This window comes from Heloderma suspectum, chromosome 17 (assembly GCF_057233095.1).
Source record: "Heloderma suspectum isolate Gila_16-S chromosome 17, 16-S_ref, whole genome shotgun sequence".
Taxonomy (NCBI): domain Eukaryota; kingdom Metazoa; phylum Chordata; class Lepidosauria; order Squamata; family Helodermatidae; genus Heloderma; species Heloderma suspectum.
Genome location: NC_139474.1, coordinates 6,168,598 through 6,196,479, shown reverse-complemented (window position 1 = coordinate 6,196,479; position 27,882 = coordinate 6,168,598). Strand labels below are relative to the sequence as shown.

The window sequence follows — 27,882 nt, the reverse complement described above, 5'->3', positions numbered from 1 at the left end:
GAACGACTGAACAACAAGAACCGTCCAATAGCCGAAGCTCTTTTTATTTTAAAGCAAAATTGTTAGACAGTAAAAACGTGCTTTTGTCATGAGCACTTGGCATTGTTTCTTCATCTGCATTATTTATTTATTACGAATGTATTTATACATACGCCACTTTTCAAGGCAAAAGGCCTACGTAATTGCAGCTTACGTTATAGCTAAGCTGGTATTTATTTATTCATGGTATTTTTCATCTGCCTAATAACAAACATTCTCTGGGCAGGTTGCAAATAGTTAAAAATATGATGGATATATATATATATATATACACACACACACACACACACACACACGCACGGTTGAAAGATGGTATAAGTACCATTTTAAAAAATAAATTAAAAAATGCAAGTTAAAAAAACCAAAACAAGCAATTCTGAGTGTTTTCCAGTTCTGTGACTAACATGAACAAGTATGATAAGAGAGGTTTAGGAGATTTATATCCTGTTTTCCCTCCAAATTGCTAAAGGCAGAATTCAGAGACACAGACACTTTATCTTCACAGCAACCCTTTGAGGTAGGGCAGGCTGAGATCAGCCAGTGAGCTTCCTGCTCGAGTGGGCTTTGATCAGTCTCTCCGTCCTAGTCTGACACTCTTAATAACTACACCACAGTGGCTTGAACATAAAGAGAGGTATCCAAATGAACGCTAGTGTGCACAGTCAGGGCACAATTCTCCACTTCTTGTTCAATACCAGCTTCACCTTTGCATCCATTTTCTAGATGGGCAAGAAAGATGTAAAAAAAAAAAAAAACCAACCCCAACCCCTGAACATAAGGGAGATATCTTCTTTGAACATCACTAGATTACAATAAAACTGGTTGTGGGGGCTGAGTGGGCATTTACAAGGCATTTTTAATACAATTGGACATTGCCCATTCATAACATATTGTTTCTTCATTAATTGGTTTGTTAAATTTGTATCCCACCGAGTGGTGCTCAAGGCAGCTAACAGGAAAATACAAAATAACAATCAAAACATAAAAACAATTTCTAGCGGGGTAGCTGCGTTCATCTGTTGCTGCAAAAACAAGGAAGAGTCACATGGCACCTTAAAAACTAACAAATTTATTTGGTTCACCATTTAATGATGTCTGCGTTATCACCCAACATTTTGTGACTAGCAACTGTTAATGTAATCATCACTCATATCAAACCCAGTTATGTTCAACTGACAAATGTCAAGTGGTGTACATTATTTAATGAATACAACATAATCTTTAACATAAGTAGGCAATCAATAAAAATATCAAGCTACGTTGACCCTTTAACTGCAGCAACCTCTGCAAACAAGCGAAGTCTAGACTGCAAGTGCTACTGAAATGTCTTTCTGTCTTTCATTTGGTAAGGTAATCCTCTTCGGCTGTCTGTAAAGAGATACAAAACAAAACCATCCACGAGATCAGTCCCCGTGATTATTTATTACATTTTTATACCACTCGTTCTCCAAAGAGCTTAGAGTGGCATATGTGGTTGTCTTCCGCCCAGCTATTCTATCCTAAAGGTAAAGGTGTCCCCAACCAGTCGTGTCCGACTCTAGGGTGTGGTGCTCATCCCCGCTTCTAAGCCGAAGAGCCAGCGCTGTCCGAAGACGCTTCCGTGGCCATGTGGCCGGCATGACTGAACACCGAGGTGCACGGAACGCTGTTACCTTCCCCGCCGAGGCGGTACCTATTTATCTACTTGCAATGTCTTGCTTTTGAACTGCTAGGTTGGCAGGAGCTGGGACTGAAGACGGGAGCTCACTCCGTCACGCGGCACTCAGGTGTCGAACTGCTGACCTGCCGACCTTCCAGTCTTCACTTCAGCGTCTTAACCACTAAGCCACCGCGGCCCTGAGTTATTCTATCCTACCACAACCCTAACAGGTAGATTAGGTTGACAGAGACGAGTCCAAAATCATCCAGTGAGCTTCAGGGCAGAACAGGGATTTGAACCTTGATCTCCTGGATCCAACTTCCAAACATTTCAAATGACTCTCTCTTCAAAGACCACTAGAGCCAGCCTTTCGTAACCTTGGGCTCCCAAAGTTGTTGACTATAATACCCATCATCCCCAGCAGGTATGGTCAAGGATGATGGAAGTGTAACAACACCTGTGGGCTAAGGTTAGGAAAGGCTGCACTAGACTTTGTGGTTTTTAAAGAGGATTTGATATATTTATGGAGGATGGTCTATTAGAGGGGTAGAGGACTTATGGTTCTCTGGATTTTATTGGACTACAGCTCCCATTATCCCTGACCTTTGGCTGTACTGCCTGGTGCTGATGGGAGTTGCAGTCCAATGACATCTGGAGGGCCACAGATTCCCCACTCTGGCCTATCCATTCATCCATCTATTCTGATCAGCTCCTGGTTTTGAAGGGTCCTTGGGCAAGACACCCTCAATGGGCCATTCTCCCTACGTGAATCCACCTTCTCACCAGCACTGTTATGAGCTCTTGTTGATCTTCTTCCTCATCATCGCTACCACCAGCTTGCTTGCCAGGCAGACAGCCTGTGAGCAAGCAGGCAGTGGCATCTACTGTTCCTCCTTCTCACCACTGCCATTGTCTGGACCAAACCGAGAAACAGGTGATAAGCAGGTTGCCGTGGTGAAGAGGAGGAGTAGGTTCAGGAGGTCCTTGTCAGTGGGCCCCTTCCTGGGGTGTGGGCTTTTGGCAGGTGCCTGACTATACTGACCTTGGAACCCAGCTCTCCTAGACAGGTCCACCTTATTCCAATCCAACAGGGACCACAGGTCTATCCTTAACCACTTACAACCACAAAAGCAGAATAGGTTAAAGGAAAACTATTTGTATCCAAAGATATAACAAAATTTTAATATAAATGCTAATATCTCACTTAAAACAATTGATTAGCAGTAAAAAAAAAAAAAAAGCCTATCAGCCTATCATGTACATAGGCTGTACGTAGTCACAACATTAATTTCTAAATCCAAGGCTGTACAAATTCAACCTACCAATATTTGCTGTTTTTTTGTGTTCCCAGTCCAACAGGGTCCCATCCAGTATCTGCTGGTGAACTTCCCACCATCTGACTAGCCACTGCTGAAGACAATGGGTAAAATCCATCATACTTAGAGTAGACCCACTGAAATGAATGAGACTTAAATGAGCCATGCCTCACTTAAGTCCCAATCATTTCAGTGAGTCCATTCTAAGTAGGACTTAAGTTGAATTTTACCCAATGCTAGGCTAGCTGGGCTACCGACGTGACCTCACACAGTGATTTCTATGCTCTTAGGGCTGCCTTCCCCAATCTGGGTCCCTCCAGATGTTTTGGTCTATAGCTCCCATGATCCCTGACCATCATTCATGCTGGCTGTCTGACGGGAGTTGCAGTCCAAAACATTTGGAGGGACGCAGATTGGGGAAGGCCATCTTAGGGACAGGGTACCTCTAGTTCCCTCTAACCCCACTGAGTTAACCTTAGCCCCAGTGAGTTCCGGGGATATCTCCTTTGGGGAAAGAGGGGAGCAGATAATATCCACTGGAGGCAGGCCTGGGAAAAGTTCTTGCAGTGGCTAATGTTACCAGGCTCTCCTACCTCAAAGAAAGTGTCCAAAATCTTGTCTGTGGTGGAGGCCTGAGACCTGAACTGCTGCTGGTTCGTTTCAATGGCTGACATCAGCTGGAAGTAGGCATAGAGAAGCTGCCACTCTCTGGAAGTGTGGAAAGAAATATAAGGTGGTTTGGGGGACTTCTGTCACTTTCCAGCTGCTATGCATCTGGTTCTCCCTCTCAGGAAAACCATGGGAGAATGAGGACCACCAAAATCTACCCTCATCCCAGGAAAGGCAAATGGCTCTTAATTCTACGTCTCCAAGGCCCATAACCTTGGATCTCTTCTCACATTCAAGATACACCCTGTGCTCTTAGAATCATAGTTAAATATATTTTCCATGGCCTAGAACCCTCTTGCTTAGGGTACTGTGGCCTCTGTTTTTCTGGACTTCTTTCTTGCCTCATCTCTGCTCCCTCCAGATGGCCTTCTACCTAACTCAGGGATACAGAACATCAAGCCCAGGAGACAAATTGGGCCCTTCTCGGATTTCAGTTCAGCCCTCCCAGGTTCCCCAGATGGCCACCCCCTTTCCCCCCAACCACCAATCATTTGGTGGTTTCCTAGCTTTTCTGCAGTTTTTCTCCATTCTAAATGGTTGAAATGCCTCTCCTAAGGCTTAGTTAATGGCAGGGATCGGGTTTGCACTTAACAACAACCCAGAGTACAAATTGAGTATGGGTTGTTAACCACAAACAACCCACAGTTCATGACCCAACAACACAACACAGGTTCTCTTCCTGGGTTGTTCATGGGTAACAAGCCATAGTTAAACCATAGTGTTGTCGCATGTAACAACAACCCACAATTCAATGACAACCCATGATTCAGCAATAACCCATGATTCAACCCATACTCTGGGTTATCATTACATGCAAACTAGGCCAGTAAGAGCTTTAAGCTACAATATGCTGGTATCTCTGGAATTTTTGGTCCTGCGCCTTTTGCTCCACCCCCTTTTAGCACTGGCCCCACCCACCACTGGAATGTGGTCCGCCAGAGTTTCTCCAAAAAGAAATTCAGCCCATGGACTGAAAGAGGTTCAATACCTCCTGACCTAGAAGATAACAGGACCAGCAAAAGGCACCGTCTCTTCAACTGGGCCAGGACAGGATGACTATAAAACTCTGGTGGTTGCAACAGGCCAGCCCTGAGGCATCTTGTTCCTTCTGCTTCTGTCGCTCTGGCATTCTGACCCAGTACCCTCGTTCCCGTCCAGGATCCTGCCCTCACTGCGGCAGTGGCTCAAACAGTCCTGGGTCTGTTTCCCACCATCTCAACTGGCCATCACCTCCTCGCGGTGACGGAGGCTGTCGCGGATCAGGACAGCCAGCTGCTGCAGGTCCTCACCTATCCATCAACTCGAGGCTGGCATATTTTTCCATGACCGTCCGCCTGAAGAACTCCTCCTCCTCTTCCTCTTTTATTTTTGCCTTTTCTGTCACAAGGCAAAGAACACAAGCAGACTTGCTTGAGTGCACAGCACGGGTCCAGTTTTAAGGTTCGTCTCCCACCCTCCTGACTCTGCAGTTCCTAGTGGGGGCGGGGGGCAACGGGGGGGGGTCATTCTGATATAGATCAGGCATTTCTGCCTTGCACCAATGGAAGCTTTTCCTGCCTTGCAAAAAGCGGGTGTAAGTGTTCTTGATCTGGGTCAGGACTGCAGCTGAGGGAGGGCGTGGGAATGAAAGGCTTAAAGCCCCCACCTCCACCCCGCAGTCAGGGGCCCGGTCTGGATAAGGCCCTCTGCACCTGCCGTTTATTTTGACAAAGTCATACACACGACTGCCAGTCCTGTGAAGGGCGTCTCATCTAATTTTGCCCCCAGATGGCGCCAAAGGGGGGGAATTTCCTCCCACCGCAAATGGCAGCTTCACCGGAGCGGAGCGATTCTCATCAGGACAGCAGCAGGGGAGGAAAGAGTTAAACTCTCCTTCCCTGCCGGCTGCAATCTCGAGGATTGTCCAGGTCTCCCTTCCTCCACTGGCTGCTATTTGCATTTTTTTTAAAGTACCCGTTAAAGGTGAAGATGCATTTCATGTCACGTCTCGTTTGGCCCTACCACAATTTGTCACCAGAAAGGTTGTGGGGCTCAAACGGGGCTGAAAAAGCTACACTCTCTAACCTTGCAAGCCATGTCCAGTCCTACTAATTTCAGGAAGGCTTGCTCATGGTGCTGGCAAGAGAAAGGCACTCTGCTTAAACAAAGAGGCACTCTCTCTTTGCTACTACGTGTCACAAGAGTCTCCAGGCCGAAGCCCAGTCTCCAATTAACATTTGTGGCCCCCGGCCCACACGAAACCGTCACCTGCTGCCCTGCTGGCTGAGTCGTCTTCTGCGCTGCTGTCCTTCGGCTGGATCAGCTTCTGTCAATTTGAGAAGGGAGAATTTAGCAATGGGCAAGTAGGTGGGGTGGGGTGGGGTGGGGGAATTCTCATCAGCTCTTAAAACAGGGTTGTAGAACCTCAGGCTTAAGAGGCAAATCTGGCCCTCCTGCCTGTTGGAAATAGGAACAACTCTGCTTGCTTCTGGACCCGAGGGGGTGATAGAGACCATTTTGCACGGCCAACAGCAGCTTGTCTAACTATCCCCTTGTTTCCCTGTAGCTTCCTCTTCCTTTTTCTTCCTCTTCCCCCTTGCCTTTGCAACAAGAAGCCGTGCCGCATGCCTCTCTGATGATGTGTGTAGCAAAAGCATATATAAAGGTGATTTGAACTTCTTTTTAAACTGGCTCTAGCCAGCATTTATTGCCTCGAATGCTAAAGGCTGTGTTGCCCCGCTTTCTCTCTCTATAAAGCAACTCTGCTGTCAGCCACACCAGACTTTCCAACACTGCAGTCGCACGCCAGCCCTCCAGGGTTCCCCATTTGGCCATGCCTCTTTCCTCTTCCCCCACCTCCTTTTCCCCAACCACCAATCGTTGGGTGGCTTCCTCACTTCTGTGCAGTTTTTTCCGCGTTCTAAAAAGTCGAAAAGCCTCTCCTAAGACTTCGTTACTGGCAGTTAAGAGCCTTAAGCTAAAATATCCTGGAATTTTGGCCCCGCCCCTTTTGCCTTCGGCTCCGCCCACCACTGGGGTACAACCCCAAGAGCTGCTTTCAAATGGAGTTCAGCCCTCCGTCTGAAAGAGGTTCGGCACCCCTGTCTTAAAAGGGACAGAAGCCACATCCAGGTACGGTCCTGTCCCCAGACAGTCCGAAAAGCAGCTCTTCCCTGCCATCACGCCTCGGCGCCCCACCCATGCCCTCGACTGTGGGGCTGACCCTCTGTTTCTTGAGTTCCTGACGCTTCAGCAGGGCCATTTGGAAATTATCGACCAGGACTGCAATCACCAGGCTGGAATGGAAACAGAGAGGACACAGCAGCATCACCCAGGGGCATGGGGAGTTGGGGTTGCAAGTGTGAAGTTAGGTTGCCACCTGTTTTTTCCCAGCAGGGCTTCTGCGCCATCAATAGCATTTGTTGGCAGACAGAAATTCCACAGATGTCGCTTTCCTCGTCGTCAGATCTCTATGGCTGGCGAAAGCTCAGGGACGGCCTCAGGCATGGGGACATGCGGCCCTCCAGTTGTTGTTTGACCACAGCTTCCGTGATCTCTCACAGGAACATCGGAAGCTGTCTTATACTGAGTCAGACCGTGGCTCCACCTGGCCCAGTACTGTCGACAGCAACTGGCAGCAGCGGCTCTCCAGCGCTTCAGGCAGGAGTTTTTCCGGCCCTGCTTGGAGGTGCCAGGGATCAAACCGGGGACCACTGCATGCAAAGAAGGTACTCTTTCATTGAGCTGTGGTCCTTTCCCTAAAAAGAAGGATTCTAGTCCTCATGGTTCTAAATAAAGGACTTATTTAAATAAGGAAATAGAAAACTGAGTATAAACCCTGGGTCCATCTAGCCCACTACTGTTGACACCGACTAGCAACAGCGGCTCTCCAGGGTTGCAGGCAGGAGTTTTTCCAGCCCTACCTGGAGATGTTGGGGATCAAACCGGGGACCTCCTGCATGCAAAGCAGGGGCTCTACGGCTGAGCTACAGCCCCCCCTTACTGTTGGATATGCTGGCTAAGGCTGATGAGGGCTGCAATCCACCAACTGGAGAGCCACATATTCTCCTCCCCTGACCTAATACTTGGGGGGGGGGGCGGTGCTTGAGGTGGAAAATCCAAACAGAATCCCATTCCTGTTACTCAGCATGGGACTGGAGATTTACATGCGCAAGCCTTGTTGGAATGTACAGGATCAGGGCTGAAGAGCACCTGTTAAAGGTACAGATGCCCCACCAGGAAAAAGAACGGAATAATCTTAAGGGAGGTTGATATCGGGAGGCTGTCTTTTTTAGGCTGGGCTGTTTCCCCTCTGCTCTTTCTCACTAATAGAAACCCTCCAAATTTGCACCAAGGCGTCCTGCACTGTGGGCTTTACTACTCTAGACCCTTACAGTAGTATTGCAATAGACATTTTTGAAAAAATGTATGCTTAAATTGGCCATTTGTATTTTGGGGGGAAAGGGGGCCCTGACCTGCGATGCTCCCAGCAATCCGGATCAGGGCCCTGTGTCACTTTTCTGCCCCACATTCTCCCCTCGTTGCGATCTCATCTCCCCTCGAAGGTGCTGCTTGGTGTAAACAACACCTTTGGGATACAAACGGTAACTGGGTGGCTGAGGAATTTTCGACACAGAGAGTAGAATCCAGCTGAAGTCTTACTTAAAGAGCGTCTCTGGGAGGATGCGTAGCCGTTACTTACTTGAGAAGCAGGAAGTATTCCACAAGGATGTAGATAACCAGGAAGATGATAATGTACCAGGCGCCTGGAAGGAAGAAAGGGAAGGTGGTGGAGGTGGGCGACTGCTGATATAATGCCGTCTACCATACTCTCTGCCGCCGTAAAGGTGAGCCCTGTCTGCCTGCCAGCTCCGGAAATTCTCAGGCACATAGGCAGGGTTCCTGTGGCCAGTGGTCACAGCGGAGTCTGTGAGCCGCCCATCATTGAAATTACCCGTAATGGGGTGGCCAGGTGTCCTCTTTTACAAAGGGCAGTCCTCTATTTGACATAAGAACATCAGAAGAGCCCTGCTGGATCAGATCAAGGGTATGTCTAGTCCAGTATTCTGGTCACACAGTAACCAAGCAGCTGTCAACCGGAATCCCACAAGCAGGACAGGATTGCAACAGCACGTGACGGGCTGCCAGAGGACCGTCCCTGTATTTGAAGCGTTGCCTTGTCCAATTTCGATTTAAACATAACGAACCGTAAGAACAATTCAAACCAACACCACTTAGCACCTGGATTCACGAGGCACCTGGACACATACCTGGCACTATGGCAAGATGGATTTTATTTCTACTTAAATCATAATCATTATTTTTAAATTTGTATTATTACTATTTATTTATTGTTTATTAACTACCTCTCTTTACTTCCCAATAACTTTCTGGGCGGTTCACAAAATTACAAAACGATGAAATATAAAACCATTTATACATATAGGTGCAAATATAAACTTGCCTCTGTGCCTATACGTTATTATTATTATTTATTCGTTATATTTATAAACCGCTAAATATAATAAAATCCCTAAGCGGTTCTCATAGAAAGATTAAAATCAGATTTAAAATACAATATTAAAAACACAACAAATTAAATTAAATTATATCTTAAATTAGCATTTGCAAATCGCAGAAAAAAGTAAAAAAAAAAAAAGTCCTACAATTCCCAGCATGCCCCAGCCACCATGGCTGACTGGAGGGATGCTGGGAGTTGTAGGACTTTTTCCTGTCTAAACATGCATAGGCTTGCACCCTTCGGGCGCAATCCTATGGCTGCTAGTCAGCGGCTAGACAGCCATAGGATAAGTTGGTTTCCAGGAATCGACCTCCACCCCCTCCCACGCCGCCTTGTAGGCAGCGTGGAATGGCCCCATGCTCCGCGCTTGGAAGAAAAGCATGGAGTGGAGAAAACGGGGCGTTCCTGGGGGCGTGCCGGGGCGAGGAAGTTGGAAATGCTGATACTACACAGCCTATGTGTCGTCCAGCTGCTGCTCCCACGCTCCGAGGTCCCATGGCTAGACAGACGAAATTGGCTGTCTAGCCACGAAAGCCGGGTGGGGGGAGCGAGGAGGAGATCCACTCCTCACCACTCCTCCCACCCTGCGCTGGATAGGCAGGCGCCCCTGGGCTCGGAGGCGACCTTTGACCCAGATAGGATTGCTCCCTTGGGGTCTTTTCCCAGGGCAATTATGGGTTGTTCAAACAGCATGGGGTAGCAAGTGGGTCATTTGGGACTACAATTCCCATCACCCGTGACCACTGGCCATGCTGGCTGAGGAATGCTGGGAGTTGCAGGACTTTTTTAGGAGGGGGTTGTAGGACTTTTTCATGCTGGCTGGGTAATGCTTGGAGTTGTAGGACATTTTTGGAGGGGGCTGTAGGACTTCTTTCATCCTGGCTGCAGAATGCTGGGAGTCGTAGGAAATTTTCGGAGGGGGTTGTAGGACTTTTTTCATCCTGGCTGGGGAATGCTGGGAGTCGTAGGACTTTTTCGGAGGGTGTTGTAGGACTTCTTTCATCCTGGCTGGGGAATGCTGAGAGTCGTACGACTTTTTTTTCTGTCCAAACATGCATAGGTTTGCACCCTAACCCGTCAAAGGCTGCCCTCCAGCACTTCCTACTGGCTCAAGGAAGTGAACCAATGTTTTTGTACCCTGAAAGAGTTATGGTATTTATTATTTATTTATTTATTTATTTATTCATTTCATTTCTATACCACCCAATAGCCGAAGCTCTCTGGGCAGTTCACAAAAATTAAAACCAAACAACACACAATAAAACAATTTAAAATATATAGAACATTAAAACCACAATATAACAATACAACCACAATAAAACCTAGCAGCAGTGCAGGAGTTTAAAATACAGATTTTAAGGAGGGCACCCACCTGCAGCATAGCAGGTAAGATAGATGAGGGACCAGTCGTCCAAAGTGAAGAGCTGGAAGAGGGTGAAGATGGTGTTGAAAAGGTCTCCAAAGTGTTTGGCGTCTGCATCGTGGAACATGTCACGCAGCACTACAGAAGACATGACTGAGAGGTGGCAGGGGTTAAGGAACAAATTGCAGTCCGGGGGAACATTTTTTTAAAGCGGAGTAGATAAATTTTTGATAGATCTATTACCTGTATTAGCTAGCAATAGGACATGTGCGCGCTACCAGGATACCAACAGATATATGTCATCTTTACAGAAAGTTAAGGACAGTGTATATATTTCTCCCTCTTTTATTTCTGGTAAACAGGTTTGGTAGGTTTGGGTGTCGTCCCCCCCCAAACTGCCAAACCTGCTTAGCCAGGGGTGATGATGGAGCCAAAGAAACGTGTAGGTAAATGTGTAGGTACTCCCTTTGAAAGTGACACCTCTGTCAAACCACTTTCAGCCCTGCTTTCACAACACTGACCCAGCTCATATGATCACCACAGCCCACCATGGCTTATTTAGGCCAGGATGGGTTGTGGCGCATGCAGCCACTCCATTCTGAATATTCACCTCCCCACCAGGGGGTTACCATGGTTAGTCATGTCATCCAAGCCCAGGCAGCATGGGTTCTTTGAGGGTTAAACAACCCTCAAATCATGGTCTGTTTGCTGAGTTGAGGGTTGTTTAACCCTCAAACAACCCATGTTGTCCAGGTTCGGATGACACGACTAACCATGTTAACCCCCCATTGAATATTCAAAATGGACACCCATATGTGCCACAAGCTACGGCGAGCTGCGGCAAACGTGTGAACTGGCCGTCTCTTTTCAGCCTTTGAATACCTCGTGCCAGGGGCGAAAAAAGAACAGGGCCAGGTCATCAGCTGGAAGGCCCAAATATCATTATTCTGGCCTGGTACAAACTTATAAGACAAGCCCTCTTCTCCCCGCAAAAGGCCTTGTCTGTTTTGTAAAAAAAAGAAAACCTGGAGGATTGGTTTGTGTCCTTGAGGTCTTTTCAGCTCCCTTGCAATGCAGCCTTACTTACTTACTTGGGTGGAAGCTGCTGAACACAGTGACGGTGGGTTGTTGATAATGAAGCCGGAGCGAGCAAGACGTCTCCTGCCCGCTCCCACTGAGCTGTTGTCCATGACGTCTGAACCCAGAATTGGAGGTTGTTGAGGGAGGAACAAGCCAGACTTGTTTAAACCCTGGGTAGCCGTGACGTGCGAGCTGGGCCGGTGAGACTTACTCCCAAGTAAACATAGGATTGCACTGTTAAGCCAGTTACGTTTCTTGGCAACAATGGGAGCCTGGAACCAAGGGGTGGGGAGTGATTTTTGTCAGGACCATTATGAGGGAAGAAAGGATTGAACCTCCCATCCCTGTGTGCAACAGTTCTTATGAAAACCCTGCCCCAACTCACCACCGGGATGTGACCCAGAGGGAACATAGGAAACTGCCTTGTATGGAGCCAGACCCTTGGTCCATTTAGCCCAGTATTATCTGACTGGCCGCAGCAATCCAGGGTTTCAGGCAAAATTGTTTCCTAGCCCTACCTGAAGAACGTGCATGCAAAGCGGTTGCTCTACCACTGAGCCATGGCAGGGAAGGAAAAGTTCCCTGTCCTTGGGTTAGTGTAGGATTCAGGCCGGGGAGACCCAGGTGCAAATCCCCCATGGCCCAGCATTGAAGCCGTCTAGCTGACCCTGGGCCAGTTGCTAGATCTCTCAACCTAACCTACCGCACAGGGTTGTTGTGAGGATAACTTTGCAGGGAAGGGAGGATAGAAGTGTAATAAACAAACAAATATTTTGGGTCAGTCCTGCTTCCCTCCCCGACTCCCAACTCCTTCCTGGAGGGATACACAGGAAAGAAAACATGAGGAGAATAATGGCTCCGATGGACTGGCAGGAAAGCATAAAGGTGCTTGTGACTTCCTGAAGGTTCTCCATCACCCTACACAGAAACACACAAACAAAACACAGAGTTAATTTGGGGACTACGGGCAGCCCCTGTCTGCCCGCCCCATGGGATGGCCCTGTCATGAGGCAGAGTGAGGCAGTCTCCTCGGGCAGCAAATTTGGGGTGTCATAGAAGGGCAGTAAAGGGTCAGTTGTGGAATTTATTATTCTTGGGTTTTTACTTGCCCGGGAAAGGGAGAGGCGCTGGTGGGGTTTTCTGCCTCAGGTGCCAGACTTACTGTTCCACCTCAGGCAAAAAAAGGTCTTTGGCCAGCCTTGCCTGCCCCACGCTTCTTTCAAAGCCTGGGCAATTGTTCTCGCTCTTCCTTCCACCCAGTCCCTCCATTCCAAATTAAGATGGGGCAGGCTTGTTTTCTGTTGCTCCAGAGCCCGTAGTGTCATCATCATTGTTATTATTAACATTTCTATACCACCCCATAGCCGAAGCTCTCTGGGCGGTTTACAAAACTTAAAACATTAAAATACAGTATACAAAGTTTAAAAACCATGTACTTAAAAGCCTACAGACAACATATACAAACAACATAGATCTGAAAAGAACTTTGAACTAAAAAACGATTTTTAAAAAATCCAGCGATAAAACAACTCAGCTTAAAACAACTCAGCTTAAAAACAGTATACAAAAGCCAGCAAAGGAACAAGAGTTCTAAAAAGGGAAGGCCTGCCGGAATGACAGCGTCTTTAAAGCCGCCTTAAAAACCTGCCATCACCATTATTATTATAATTACCACCTATTGTTATTATTATTATTATTGCTGCTACTACTTGTACGATATAATAAAATCTCTAAGCAGTTTACATGCTAAAGTATATTAAATGCCACTACTAAAATATTCAATAAACAATTACAGGTAAAACAAAAATAAATAAAAATGGAAACAATTAAAAAAAAAGAAATAATAAATAATAAATAAACGGAGCAACATCATGACATCAGTAACAACCCAGGGGAAGCTTGCGTGGCCCCCACCTCTGCCTTGCACGCAAGTTTCCGGGCTTACTGAAGTGCTTCCAAGCCTCATCAGTTTGCCTTCTGTGAAATGGGCGCTGGAGCAGAAAACCATGGATTGCGAAGAAGGGATTTGTGTTTTGGAACTCAGACCCCACCTCCGACTTAAGCAAGTTGCTTTAAAAAAACAAAGAAAACCTCATGGATTTGCCTTTTGTGACTGGCCACACTCATCACGGCAGCCATTTTGTGAATGGGCGTGCCCCCATAGCAGCCATTTTGTGAGAGTACCCACAACACTCTCTCCAAAATCCAAATGTGCCCACCAGCCAAAACGTTTGGGGATCCCCAGTTTAGGGCCAGCCTTGTCCAGAGGACAGGACTAGAACTAACGAGTGAACTTGGCAAGGAAGCAGTTTCCAGCTAAACATTAGGAGAAACATCCTATTGGAAAGAAATGTTGGACAGTGGAAAGACTGCCTCGGGAGGTAGTAAGTTCTCCTTCTCTGGAGCTATTTAAGTAGAGGCTGGACAGCCATTTGTCGGGGAGGCTGTAGCTGTGTCCTCCATTGTACAGCCCGCTCTGAGAAGGGTGTTGGAATAGATGATCTCTGAGGTCCCTTTCAACTCCATGATTTGGGTGCTGACCGGAGCGTGAGGAGAAAGCGGATGGCACGGATGGCGCGGATCCCTTTAAAGATTTTGAGGACCCGGAACAACGTCACGGTGTTGCCTCGGTTGCCCTGCCTCACGGAGATGAATAGCGGTAGCACGAAATCCAGTACCGTCATGATCATGATGAAGAAATCTGGCCGAGGGGGAGGAAGGAGAAACAGAAGTGAAGGTCAGCCCACAAGGTACGGTGCAGCGGCGGTCGCATGAAATGTCAGCTGAGCTGACGGGAGAGAAGGGCATCCCGGGGCATGTGCAAAGTGCCTTGGAGCACATCCTTTTTAAAATGAAGTTCATTTCATGTCAGCTACTACGAAGTTATCTAAAAACAAATCTATGGGAGGAGACCCTTGCCTGGTGAAGGTGGCTCCCAGCAGGCATGCAGGGAGGACCATCCTGCTGACACGCCCACCGGGGAGCAAATGACATCAAGGGGCCTGGCATTTGGCTTGTGGGTGGCTGGGTGGGGAGTCATCCAGCCCCTCACCCCATGCCCTGCCCGTCTTTACTGTATGAGTGGGGGGGGGGGCTCCATGCACTTTGCCACCCACTTTTTGCTTTCGCCCCACCCACTGCTGGCCGGCAGCTAGAAAGTTAGCCACAAGGTAATGCAGCCCTCAGAGAGGGAAAAAAAAGGTTTCCCGTTGTTTCCTTGTTCTCTAATTTCCTAATCACCTTTAAACTTAAGAATAGATGGACAGCCATAGAGTCCTAGAACAATATTCCACCTACACTGAGGATGCTTCCATGCCAGACCCCTTTTACCACGGCTGAGGCACTGCATTTCCACAATTTGCCGAAAGTGGGATTAAAATGGATACTCAACACACAGGGGCACATAATATGCATCGGCTTGCCATTCTGTTTTTTCCCCACGGACCAGATCCTTCTATAACAGGGCTGGGGGACCTCGGCCGATGGAGCCTGGTGGCTCCGATGTCAGTGGGGCTGTGAATCCGCTCCGGGTTCCAGTCGGAACCAGTCAGAACTCTAAAGCACCTTGGAGAGCTCCTTTAGAGTCCTGACTGGTTCCGACTGTAACCCCAAGTGAATTCACCACCCCACTAAGGAAGCTGTCCACCTCGGAGAGCTCCTTTAGAGTTCTGATTGGTTCCGACTGAAACCCAGAGCAGATTCACTGCCCCACTAAAGGAGCTCTCCAAGGTGTACCTTGGAGAGCTCATTCAGAGTTCTGATTGGTACTGATTGAAACCCGCAGCGGATGCACCGCCCCACTGCCATGGGAGCCACCAGCCTCCACTGATCTCGGCCCTTTCTGGCGTGCAGGCCCCCTGGCAAGGCCCCTCCCCCTCCCTGAAGCCCCACCCCCTCTGAGAAGGGAGAGAGAGTGGGGCGACTGCGCTGCAACTTTGCGTTGCACTCCTCGAGGCGGTGCCAATAGTGTGATTTGCTCCTCCCTTGCCTTCCCCGATCGAAGCCAGCTCAGGGCTCAGCCTCAAGGCTGAGCCTGCTCCGCTCTTCCCTTGCCTTCCCGGAAGGCCAGGGAAGAAGGAAGCTGGCTATGCGCTCAGCCACGCCTGGAGGGTTCCGAGTGCGCAGCCCCCAGGGACAGCGAGAGGTGGGCGAAACTGACTGCAGCCTGCTTTCTCTGTGCGGAGCAAGTGAACCGAGGATGGGAATTCCAGAGAATTCCATAAACAGGCCAATGCTACGGCCGGTGTTCTTGGGAAAACAACAGTATGTCATTGCTTGCCAGTGTCATCACGGAGTTCTGCCTACGCAGGGCCGGCTCCAGGTTTTGCAAGGCCTGTGAGCAAGGCACCCTCCATGGGCCCCTCCCTCGGGGATCTATCCTCCCACCACCACTGTTGTCACCAGCTGCTAATGCTCCTCGTCCTCTTCCTCATCATGGCCACCACTTGCTTGCTTGGCAGGCAGAGAGCCAGGGGGCAAGCAGGCCACGGCATCTCCTGCTCCTCCTCTTCACCACCACCGTTGCCTGGGCTGGAGCGAGAGGCAGGCGAACCAGCAGGTTGCAAGGGTGGAGAGGAGGAGCAAGTCCAGGGGGTCTTGTCAGTGGGCCCCTGCGGGGTGTGGGACCTCGGCAGCTGCCCACCCATGCCTACCATTGATGCTTCTACCCTGAAGCCTACTTATCATTTGGTAAGGCTCTGCTGCTAGTTTTGCACATGTCGCTATCCTTGGGTAGTCTGCTAATCAAATAGTTCAGTTCTGCAATTCCTTGGCTCAGTGGTTGTTCACATCCCCTGACCCGTGCTGTGGAAGACCCACCGATGTCGTTCCATGGGTCGCGGAAGTAGTCAAAGTCTAATGCGATTAGCTTGAGGATGGCTTCCACTACGTAGACACAAAGGAAGACAGGATCCAAGGCAGAAAAGAACCATTCTAGAGAAAGGAAGAGACCCAGCCATTGGTGGTGACGCCCCCGTGACAAAAGCACAAAGATGAGCCTTGGCATAACTAGTCCTCCTGAAATATGGCATTAGGAAGGTTTTTTGATGGTGTTTACAGGCATAACATGATGCTGTTCCAGAATATAGGAACAAGCCCTGGGCGAATAAAGGATTCCTCCTAAACCCACTACCAGACTAACCAGTTGGAGAAGGACAGAGGAGAAAGGAAATATATCCAAGGGATGTAAGATGGGCTGGTCGCTTATACATTGCCAAAAAAAGAGGAAATGCATCAGCAAATAACAAACGAACTAACTAAACAAAATAAATATTATTATTAAATATGTAATAATTAAATAATATTTATAATTATTATACTATTATAAATATTACATTATTAATATATTTAATATTACATTAGTAATAATATTTAATGCTACATTATTATTATTTAATATTAAATAAATATTGTTAATATGAACTTGAGCACGTTCCGGGAGAGAGCGGAGGACAGGAAGGCCTGGCGTGCTATGGTCCATGGGGTCACAAAGAGTCGGACACGACTGAACAACAAAAATTGTTAAATGTTTTATAAAATAAATAAATATTAAAATAAATAAATAAATAAGAGAGGAACTGCATCAGCAAATAAATAAATACATATAAGAGAACATGCAAACTTTTTGAAGGTGTCCTCTATTTGAAGAGCCATGCGGTCCAAGTCACATTTAAAGATAAAGAACCCTAAGAGAGCAGAAGATGGAACACAGCAGGACCTTAAAGTTTCCCATTCACAGTTAACAGAACCCGGACAGCAGGCTGAACAACCAGTGAGGTCACCCACTCAGAGTCTTCTCCACTATGATGGCAAGATGTGTTGTATTTCTATTTGAATTATAGTTGTTATTTCTAAACTCACATCTCTACGTATAAATGAGGACCTGCAAATTGGTGGCCTCTTTTGCGACCATGCGTTTTGTGGCCTCTTTTGCAATGACGCTTTTGCGGCCTCTTTTGCAATCATGCATTCAATGCTGCAAATTTGTGGCCCCTTTTGCGATTATGCATTTCCTCCTTTTTGGCCAAAGCATAAATGGTCACCCTGGGCCATTCTCCAGGTGTGTGCGACTTCTGACATGTCCCGGGTAGCAACTGGAGAAGCTTTTCAAGGATGTCTTCATGCCTTTGGAATGCCCTTCCCACAGAAGCCCAAAATTAAAGAGATCTGTTTTCCCAGGCTTTTAAGAATAATTGATTTTAGCATTTTAACTTAAGAGCAGGTTTGATTCCCTCCTCCTTTTAACTGTCTCTTTGAATGGACTGTTAATTATCTAATCACTTTCTAATTGGGGCAGAGGCTTTTATTATCTCTCACTACTTTGTTAGCCATCCTGGGATCACGAAATTATATTGAAGGTGCGGGATGTAAATTTATGTCAGCCTTTTCCAGCCTGGTGCTCTCCAGATGTGTTGGACTACAGCTCCCAGCATCCCCCAGCCAGGATCAGTTTCTGTTGTTTTAAATCTGTTACTGTATTTTAAATCTTGGCACTGCTGCTACTTTTTCTTTTGGTTTTTATTTTATACCATAGCTTTAAACTTTTATATTGTATGTTATAGAATCATAGAGTCATAGAATAGTAGGGTTAGAAGAGGCTTGTAAGACCATCGAGTCCAACCCATGGTCATCCCATGAAGCTGATGGGAGGGAGGTTCAGGATAGAGAAAAGGAAGGACGTTTTCACACAGTGCATAGCTGAACTATGGAATTCGCTACCACAGGGTGTAATGTCGGCTACCAATTTGGATGGCTTTAAAAGAGGGTTAGACAAATTCCTGGAAGAGGATGTTGTATTTTATGGTTTTTAATTGTTGTGAACTGCCCAGAGAGCTTTGGCTATTGGGTGGTATAGAAATGTAATAAATCAATCAATAAATGCATTAAGGGCACAATCCTATAGGTTGTGCCCTTGACGATTGTAAGCCCCCAAACTTGGAGGGTTTACACACTTGGAGGGTTTGTAAGCCCCCAAGCTATGCAGGGTGGGAGGAGCGGTGGAGGTGATCTTTGCCTCCCTGTCCTCCCACCCTGCATTTTTTGCTAGACAGGCTTTTTTGCCCATCTAGCAAAGGCATTTCAGAGGGAAGGGGGCTGAAGAGGCCTCAAGATAGCTCATATCCTGACCTCTTCAGACTCCTCCTCCCCCCGCCCACCAAAACTTTTTCTCTTCTCCAAGGTTGAGCTCCTGACCTTGAAGAGGCAGGTGGTGCAGTTCATTCCACGCCGGATGCAAGTGGGAGGGGTTTGGGGTCAGATCTCTTGATATTCCCCTCTGAGGTCGGAGCGCTGTTGCCAACCTCGGATCGGGGAATCTGAACTATCCTATCCCCCCTGCCCCCCGAATGCTGTCTAAGAGCCACAGGATTGCTCTGTAATTTTCTTTATTTGTTATTACATTCATATCCTGGCTTTTCCTCCAAGGAGCCCAAGTACATGATCTTCCTCCTCTCCGTTTTATCCTCACAGCAATAACCATGTGAGGTAGGTTAGGCTGACAGTCAGTGATGGCCTCCAAATCACGCAGTGTGCTTCATGGCCGAGTGGGGATCTGAACTCGGGTCCAACGCTCCAAGTGAGCATGCCACACAGGAAAAGGACTGGAAGGGGGAAATGGTACGAAGGAACTATCAGACGAACTCCAGAGGCCACAGCCGTCCCGTTTCTCAGTAATACATACCAGGTCACTTTGGTCATCCGGGATTTGATCCTGGGCGGCCGCCAGGGCCGGCCCAAGACATTTGGCTGCCTTGAGGCGAACGTCAAGATGGCGCCCTCCCCCGTTCCATGTACAGGAGCTGACTGGGCTGGCAGCCGAATCTCGCTTCAACGCTGGCAACAGGACCGTGTTCTTCACTCCACCTGAGGGCAACAGGCTAATTAGGGCCCACATGGCTGACCACGTGCACACACAGCTCTGTCCTCCGAGAGAGGGACGCCGGGGGGCTCAGGAGGAATGGTCAGTGGGCCGCTGCAGCCTCCACCTCGTGATACGTCCACCTAGCCCTAATCCCCCAGGCCTGGTGGCCGCTGTTGCCCCATTCAGCGTTACCCAGCAGTGAGCAAAGATACTGAGGTGCTCCTGGTCACTTAGGACTGGACCTTGGGGCCCAGAGCACCCCAAATTGCCACCCAGAGTGTGGCAGGTGATGATGGCATCCGGGCAACAGACCAGACTCCATTTTATTCCTGTCGTCATGATGGTGCTGTGATTTCAGTGAACTGCACATATGCAAAGCTGTGGAGGCTGGAGGCTCCTATTTCAGTGGGGTAGTGAATCCGCTCTGGGTATCAAGTCAGAACCAGTCAGAGCTCTAAATGAGCGAAGTGCTGAGGCCTGTCCGCGAAATGGGTTTGGCACCTTGAATAGCTCCTATACAGTTCTAACTGGTTCTGACTGAAACCCAGAGTGGATTCACCGCTTCACTGAGCCTTTCTACATGGGGCTTTTATTGTACACTTGTGCTTCTTCACTCACGGTAGTTTGCAAGTCCTTTACACGACGTCATCATCCTCCAGAACCTCTCACATGCTTTGCAACCATTATCGCTTTTTTTTTTTTCCTAATGAGGAAAGTCTAGTATTTTTTCTCAATGGCTTAATAGAAGCCTCGTGTAATTGTGCAATTCTGCTATACCACAGCACTACCTAGTGATTGTGTAATGAAACATATAGAAAGGCAGAGGCAACCCCCACCCCACCTCACCCCACCCCTGTGATGGGTTGAGGCCTACAGAGGCAAAGAAAGAGGTCAGGCCTAGAGGCCTGGAGTTTTTTGTTGGGAGGGGTATCCCTGAGAGGAGTAGTTTCATTTCCCTAGTTAAGTTTCAGTTTCATTTCCCCAGTTAAGTTTAATTTCTTCAGATCTGAAACAGTACATTCGGTTTTGGGGGAGGAAGATATAAAAAGAGAGAGTCACAAAGACCAGAGCAGTAAGACCAGAGTTGGGGAGACCAGATGCTGAAGAGAGAGCAAGAAGCAGCAGCCTGGAGAAGTCTAAGTACTGGTAGGGTAAAGGAACTTGCGTTTTGCAGCTTTTGTTTTCTCTTAATGCCTTTTGTATCACTCAGCTCCTTTGTGTAAATAAATACCTTTAGTTGTGATTTACCTCCTTTAATTTACCAGTAAACTGTTGTGGTTAAACCCCGTGTCTAGAGTGTCAATCACCCCACACCTACTGCCTAAACCCCACATTTCTGGGAAGGGGGAATTTAAAAGAAGGAAGGTGGGGGTCTTACGGAGGCAAGAAATCCTTAAGGAGTTGCTCAGGGGCCCAGGTCATAAGGGGAACCTTGACACCCCTGGAAAAAAACTTGTGAAAAGGAGCAGATTTTAATCCCGCAAAGAATCCGGAAGCAGAAACCTCGGTAAAGTGGCGGGTTAAAAGCCTCATGTAGAAAAGCCCAAAGAAATAGGAGCCACCAATCAGCCTCCACTGGCTCAAATCAATTTTTTTATTTATCAGGATTGGCAAACGTTCATATATACCGGAAATGCAGAAGCAGCTATAAAGCACGGCATGGCGGTTGAGGGGAAAAGAAAAATGTTAGTGGTGTGTTTCGCCACAGCAGTAATACACTTGGCTGTGCAAAGGGGGCAGCTCCATAAGACCATAAGGAGTCATAAAGGAACTAAAATTACCTAGCTGCACTGGCATGGCGCACAGGGTACCACGTGGATGGGAGATAGAAACAGCACAACGTCATCTCACATCCCTCTCCTTCTTCCAACAAGTCCTCCTTCCGCCGGCAGAGCATCAGACGTCAAACACGAAATGTCACGCCCAGCAGCAGATCATGGCACCCTCAGGCTGCTGCTGGGCCCCAGCGCCCCTGCAGGGCCTGTCGCTGCAGTGACCCCTGCCCTGGGGTCTCCCTTGCCAGGTGGAGGCCTCTGATCCACCTTTCAGTTTCCACCAATGCATCAAAAGGGCATGTGCCAACTGATGAACATGGATGCAATTTTGGAAAAGATGGCTATAACAAATACAATACATCTCACCTGCCTGGGGGAGAGTGTGACCAGGTAAGCCGTGTGCCTGCCTGCTCAGTCTGCTGCCCAGGTGCTGCTAACTTGGGGATGGGCACCCATTTGGATGGCTTTCAAAGGGGGTTCGACAAACTCATGGAGGAGAAGGCTATCCATAGTCCTGCTGGCTCTGTGCTACCTCCAGTCTCAGAGGCAGAATGCCTATGTGCATCGGTTGCTGGGGAACATGGGTGGGAGGGTGCTGTTGCACCCCTGTTCTGCTTGTGGGTTTCCCGTGGGCAGCTGGCTGGCCATTGTGTGAACAGAACACTGGACTGGGCGGACCCTTGGTCTGATCCAGCAGGGCTCTTCTGATGTTCTTCCGTTATGTTCAAGGCTCTGCTCTCCCTCCGTAGGGTTCTTTGGCTTTGAACAAGACTTGGACTGGACTGCACTTCAAATAGAGGATGGTCCCCTGACCAAAGCAGGACACATGGCCACCCGATGCTCCAGGGCATTGTAGGACATTTATGTGACAGCTCAAAGCTGGCTACCCAGTGTAATCACACCGCTGCTGCCACTACTGCGAGGGACACCTATTAAAGAACATTGGCGTACGGCCAAGTACTGAATTGCAGGCACTCATCGTGACAGTCCCTCTAGCCACGCCCCCAAGGAGAGTCGAAAAATGCTGTCAGCCATGTCGATCCATTTCAATAAACCAGTTCTAGGAGTTCTCATCTCCACCAAGAGCAGGTGTATTGTCAAGCGAATGGGTTTGAATTGCCCATTCAAGACCAGCCCACCACAAAATACTTGGATAACAACAGGGAACAATTTATTGTTGCTGGGAAAATCAATTTCCCCCCTCCACCCCCCAGCTACTATGAGGGTAGCAGCTATGCTTAGAGGGAACGGGGAATTCTGAGCCGGGTGGCAGATGATGCGAGCGTCCCTGCTAATAAAAAAGTGCCACATCTCCGAGAACACCAGCTCTGCTACACACTGCTAAGGACCACACATGTGGGGGGGGGCACTAGAAGGCACCGTGGTGGCCCCCCTGCAATCTGGAGCATGCCCTGATAGCTCTCCGATGTGCAGAAAATGTCCACAGCGGATATGAGCAACCCCTGTACTGCATTTCTAAGCACTGGCTTACCTCCCCGAATTTCGACTATAGCGAACGTCTGAGCCACCAGCAAGATGGTATTAATGGCCACCACGGTGCAGATGAAGACGTCGAACAAGATGGACTGGGTCAACTCATAGATGATCTTCCGCAAGGTGATAAGGTAGGGATGGGTCTTCTGCCAAGAGCGGGTCAGCAGCTCCCTCAGGGTCAGCCGTCGACGCTTCCGCTTCCGATGGTGCCGGGGCTGTTTTGCCAGAACTAGGTGAGGGGGGGAGCCGGGTTTTTTTTCGGGAGGGCACAGAGGCAGCCCTTTCCCTCACCCTGCACCCCATTTCTCAGCCCCCGTGGAATTATTCGCTCAGGTGCAGCTGCAAATCCGGCAGCAGGGATGGTGGGTTACCGGTGGCCACACAAAAGGGCAGGGGGCCGCGTGTTCCCCACTGCTGAGGTAGGCAGTACTAACTCCAGGTTTGTGGAGAGCTATTGGGGCAACATACTCCCAGTGGGGGACGTTTTGTAGCATGACAAAAGTTTCCATTGCAATGAGCAGCTTGACTACACGCTATCCTCAAGAATGCCCATCCGGAAAGCCGGACATCTTTTTAATTTATTTTTTAACCAGCAGTACCCTTCCTGGGGATGATACTGCACCATGACAGTGCTTCCTCATTCTTTTTTCTCTGCTGGTATACCAAGGACGCAATCCCGTACACACTTACCTGGGAGTATGTCCCATTGAAGTCAGTGGGACATACTTTTGAGTAGATACATAAAGGATTGTACACGTCAGTTACACCAGCCTAAGGCTGCAATCCAGTTGAGAGCAAGCCCCACTGAACACAACTGGACTTCCTTTGGAGTAAATGTACATTGTGGCTGCAAAAAGGGTGAATGCTATTTTGGGCTGCATTAATAGAAGCATAGCTTCCAAATCCCGTGAAGTACTAGTTCCCCTCTACTCAGCACTGGTTTGGCCTCATCTGGTGTACTGTGTCCAATTCTGGGCACCATGCTTTAAGAAGGACACAGACAAACTGGAGAGGGTTCAGATGGGGCAATGAAGATGATCAGGGGGCTGGAAACAAAGCCCTGTGAGGAGAGGCTGAAAGAACTGGGCATGTTTAGTCTTGAGAAGACTGAGGGGAGATAGGATTGCGCTCTTCAAGTATGTGAAAGGTTGTCACAGAAGGGGAGACCAGGATCTCTTCTCGATCACCACAGAGAACAGGACACAGAATAATGGGCTCAAGTTACAGGAAGCCAGATTCCAGCTGAACATCAGGAAAAACTTCCTGACTGCTAGAGCAGTATGACAATGGAACCAACTACCTCGAGAGGTGGTGGGCTCTCCCACACTGGATTCGTTCAAGACGAGGCTGGACAGCCATCTGTCAGGGATGCTCTGACTTGGATTCCTGCATTGAGCAGGGGGGTGGACTCGATGGTCTTGTAGGCCCCTTCCAACCCTACTATTCTATGATTCTATGAAGGATTGCACTGTTAAGACTGCCAGGGGTGCAGCTAGGTAATGGTTTTTACAGGGGCCATTTTAGATGGCTGTGTTACATTCAGTTGTGAACCAAACAACCAACATTTCTGTTCTACCTGCCAAAACCCATGTCCATTCCATGCTTGACAATTACTTCTGCATTTCTGGTATGCTAGCAGAACCTTCTACAACCTGGCATCCTCCTGATATGCTAAACTACAACACCCATTATTCCTACCAACACATCTAACGTGTACCAGGTTGGAGAAGACTGTGTTAGAACAACATCAAAACTGTTTACCAACCCCAATTAAAAAAAATAAATACTTTGAGCACATGCAGTTTTGCATTCTAAACTCTCATAGAGCTTTTCTACCCGAGGCTGTTGATCTGCTGTATCTACTTTTAGAGTCGTCGCAGAATTGAGAACCAAGCCCTACACGAGGAACGTTTCCTTCCCTGTTTTTCCACTACATAGGTGGCACTGTGGTATAGCAGAATAGCGTAATTACACAAGTGGAAAATATGTTTTTCTTCACTTTCACAAACAGTATCACATTTGCCCTGCTCCAAAAAAAAATTGCCAAAAGTGCTCTTTAAAAATAGAATTGAAACTGGAGGGTCACAACATCATCTAAAGAACCCATAAACAATCATGAGTAGGGAATGGCGAGCGCACAATAAACGTCTCATGTAAAAAAGCTCTTTGCTTCAGCTGCCCTCATCACCCGCTGTTCTCTGGGTGGTTGGGGGGGGGTGGACTGTGGGGTCCTGAACTTTGGCCCCAAAGTCCAGCCATAGGTGCACCACTAGTCTGCAGGCCTTTGCTCATGTTTTTGGGACTAAGTCCCATTGAATTCAGCAGGACGTCCAAGTAAACATGCACAGAATGAGGCTGCACACTTCCTCCTCTGGAGGAAATGTGGCCTCTGTGTATGCACTGCCATGAAAATCCCCACAGCACAGGGAAGGGGGTGGGGAAAAGCAGAGATCACGAGAGACCATAGAGCTCTCGGCTGCTGCTAACTGCCCCTCTCACCCAGTGGTGCCACTTGGGTTGGACTTTGGGGGGGGGGGAGTCCAGGGACCCGCAGGCCCAAGAGGGCCCCAAATAACCACCAAGAGAGCGGCAAGTGATAAGGGCATGAAGGTAACAGAAGCAAACTCCCTTTTATTCCTCTTTAAAAAAATAATTTATTGTAAAATTTCAACAAAGCCAAACTATAAAGAGAAGAAAAAATTGCAGCTACATTGATTTGAATATATCCATTTCAATACATGCATATGAAATCCAGCTTTCTAAGAATTATACATAAATGTTAACAAAGGCAGACCAAACAGCCATATAAGTATCCCTTTGTAAGTGGCATCTGTGTACTACCCGTTCAAATCCTGAAAGCGTTGTGAGGTCCTCAGTCCATTGCATTATAGGGGGTGAGTGTTTATCCTTCCAATGTTATGATATCAGTCTTTCGGCAGTCAAGAATCCATTTGCCCTGACTGTGCATTTGCTTCTGGGAAGCAGGCAAAAAATTTAAGAGGACATATACATCAGTAAATATTAAAGAGTGTTCCAATATAAAGTTTATCCGTATAATAACCTTCTTTAAAAAAAAAACAACAACTAATTTTAACAGTTGGTTAAAAGACACATTAGCTGTGTAACACCTCCGGCAACTAGCTGAGTTAGACAAACCCTTATTAAAGAGACTGTATGGCATCCAATAAACATGCAACAATAATTTCTGCTGAATAAGACGTAACCTGAGATCCATTTGATTCCTGTCGTCATGGGGATACTATGATTTAAGTAAGCTTAAAAGGCAAAATTGCACATGCTCAGAGCGCTTTTGGGGGGTTGTTTTTTTGCAGGGTTAGCAGACATTCTAACCTATCAGGAAAGCAGAAACAGCTGTAAAGCATAGAATGGTGACCATGTAGGGAGAGAAGCGTTCGCTTGTTGATGGACGTAATACACATGGCTGCCTAATGGGCGTCTCCCTAAGACCACGAAGTCCAGGGACTAGAACGACCGAGCTGTACCACTGCTCTCACGTTTTGATCTCTGTGTAGAATGGGTGGCTTTGCTTCCTCGTCTCGTCTTGTGGAATCTGCTAAACTTCCTGGACTCTTTTCCCCTGCTGCTCATGGAAGGTACCCCTGAGGTGACACTCATGACGGTGGACTGCTCTTCGGCGAGTGGGACCGAGAGAGAAATCCCAGACACCTGGTTGCCAGGAGGCCCTGAACTCCCTGGACTCCCAGAACTTGAGGCTTGGGCCTGGTCATCTTTGCCCACTGCTTTCTCCATCTGAGACAGAGAGGCCATGGCGGGGACGGTGAGATAATCCATGGTGGCGGCTGAGTGAGCCTGTTAATTCAGCTCTGACACCTGGTAGCTTCCTCACATGTAAAAAACCCTTCCCTACTGTGGCTGAGATGCAAACTGTGGTTATCCCGGAATGAAGAAAACCCCAGCCTTCCGAAGGGGAGGTTTCGCCTTCCTTTGTGATGCCATCATCAGTAAGGCAAAGAAAAAGGAGGGGACAGAGGCCAACCAGGCGTGGTCCAAGACATGTGCTGCCAGAGGCACCCGCCCAAGTCAAGATACCCAAAATTAGCTGAATTATTTTAGTACATGTACCAGGAAATGCCATCAGCACCTCTACCCCTCCATGGCAGTCGAAATATAATAATAAGGTACATAACTAATAATTTGCTGCCCTTTTATGACACCCACAATTTGCTGCCTGAGGTGACTGCCTCACTCTGACTCATGGTAGGGCCGGCCCTGAGGCCAATGCGCCAAGTAGCCAGGGTGCTTCCTTGCTATATTCCAGAACAGCTTACCAAGGCTTTCTTCACACAGAGCTTTTATCCAGTGATTTGAGATGGCTCCTTCACGGAAGTTTGCGGGCACTTTACATGATGCCATGTCCCTCCAGGGTGTCTCCTGCACGAAATGCCCTTTGTTCCATTTTTAAATAGATCGCAGATAATGAGCTATCAAATTACCCCATTGTGTTCCGCTTCACTTTCTTTTGTGAAAAGAGTAAAAGCGGCAAGAAGAGGAGCGAGATCAATGAAAGATAATGGAAGACTCAGATATGGGGGAAAGGAAGGGGAAAGGGGTGGGGGAAAAGGAAGCACATGAAAAAGGAGTCGTTGTGATCCTGCATTTAAAATGGAAGCAGAAAGCCCCATTTTAAATGCAGGATTTTAGGCTTCCAGTCTTCCATATGTTCCATTATAGAGCCACTGGATGGCACTGTGGTCTAGCTCCTCTTCTTGCGGCTTTTCCTTTTTCACAGAGGGAACTCAAGCGGAACACAAGCAGGGTCCCCTCCGTGTTGTTTTCCCTGACATGAGGCAGCATCTTGGAAAAAGCACCGTGAGGGCCTGGTATTAGACAGCTCCCTCTTCCCATGTCCCACCCACTCAGAGCAGGAAGAGTAAGACAAACACAGTGTCTCTGCTCTGCAAAGCTAGCTTTATTTCCAGGTGCTTCATGGCTACAGGTCCAGGAGATACATGTCTGGCCGTAAGCTTCTCTCTCTCTTTCTGCCATGGTTTGCTCTCAGGTGGATTCTTGGAGATATTCTGGAGACGCTGCCCTCTTATGCCTAGAATACATACACCACAATGAGGCTGTAACCCCTAGATGCTCCAGCATCCCACCCAGGGTGCAT

The 27,882-nt window shown here is 48.0% G+C and overlaps 2 protein-coding genes across 5 annotated transcripts in view; both read right to left on the bottom strand.

Moving 5' to 3' along the window:
* Positions 1–18: 18 nt before the first annotated feature.
* CATSPER1 (cation channel sperm associated 1) lies at positions 19–26,546 on the bottom strand. The gene is made up of 12 exons (XM_084824575.1): positions 26,232–26,546; positions 22,732–22,948; positions 16,425–16,538; positions 14,148–14,307; positions 12,433–12,524; positions 10,536–10,679; positions 8,345–8,408; positions 6,866–6,938; positions 5,911–5,968; positions 4,953–5,040; positions 3,588–3,702; positions 19–1,407 (listed from the first exon to the last, which is right to left on the bottom strand). Exons 1-12 carry the CDS (start codon positions 26,544–26,546, stop codon positions 1,378–1,380), a joined length of 1,470 nt encoding a protein of 489 aa, XP_084680701.1. The 3' UTR covers positions 19–1,377.
* The window catches only part of ZDHHC24 (zDHHC palmitoyltransferase 24), a 30,277-nt gene continuing 27,764 nt past the window's right edge, over positions 25,370–27,882 (bottom strand). For all 4 annotated transcript variants that reach the window (XM_084824570.1, XM_084824571.1, XM_084824569.1 and 1 more), the window contains one exon: positions 25,370–27,816. In XM_084824570.1, the coding sequence (XP_084680696.1) occupies positions 27,771–27,816 (46 nt within the window). In that variant the 3' untranslated portion in view covers positions 25,370–27,770. The remainder of the gene's footprint in view (positions 27,817–27,882) is intronic.

Bases quoted from the DNA above. Each gene is read 5' to 3' on its own strand.
- CATSPER1 (XM_084824575.1), bottom strand. From the start codon at position 26,546: ATGGATTATCTCACCGTCCCCGCCATGGCCTCTCTGTCTCAGATGGAG. The intron at 14,308-16,424 runs GTGGGTCTTCCA...CCCCTCGGCCAG, and splicing joins CGACCCATGGAACGACATCG to ATTTCTTCATCATGATCATG. The intron at 1,408-3,587 runs GTAGGAGAGCCT...ATCTCTTTACAG, and splicing joins TTTTGGACACTTTCTTTGAG to ACAGCCGAAGAGGATTACCT.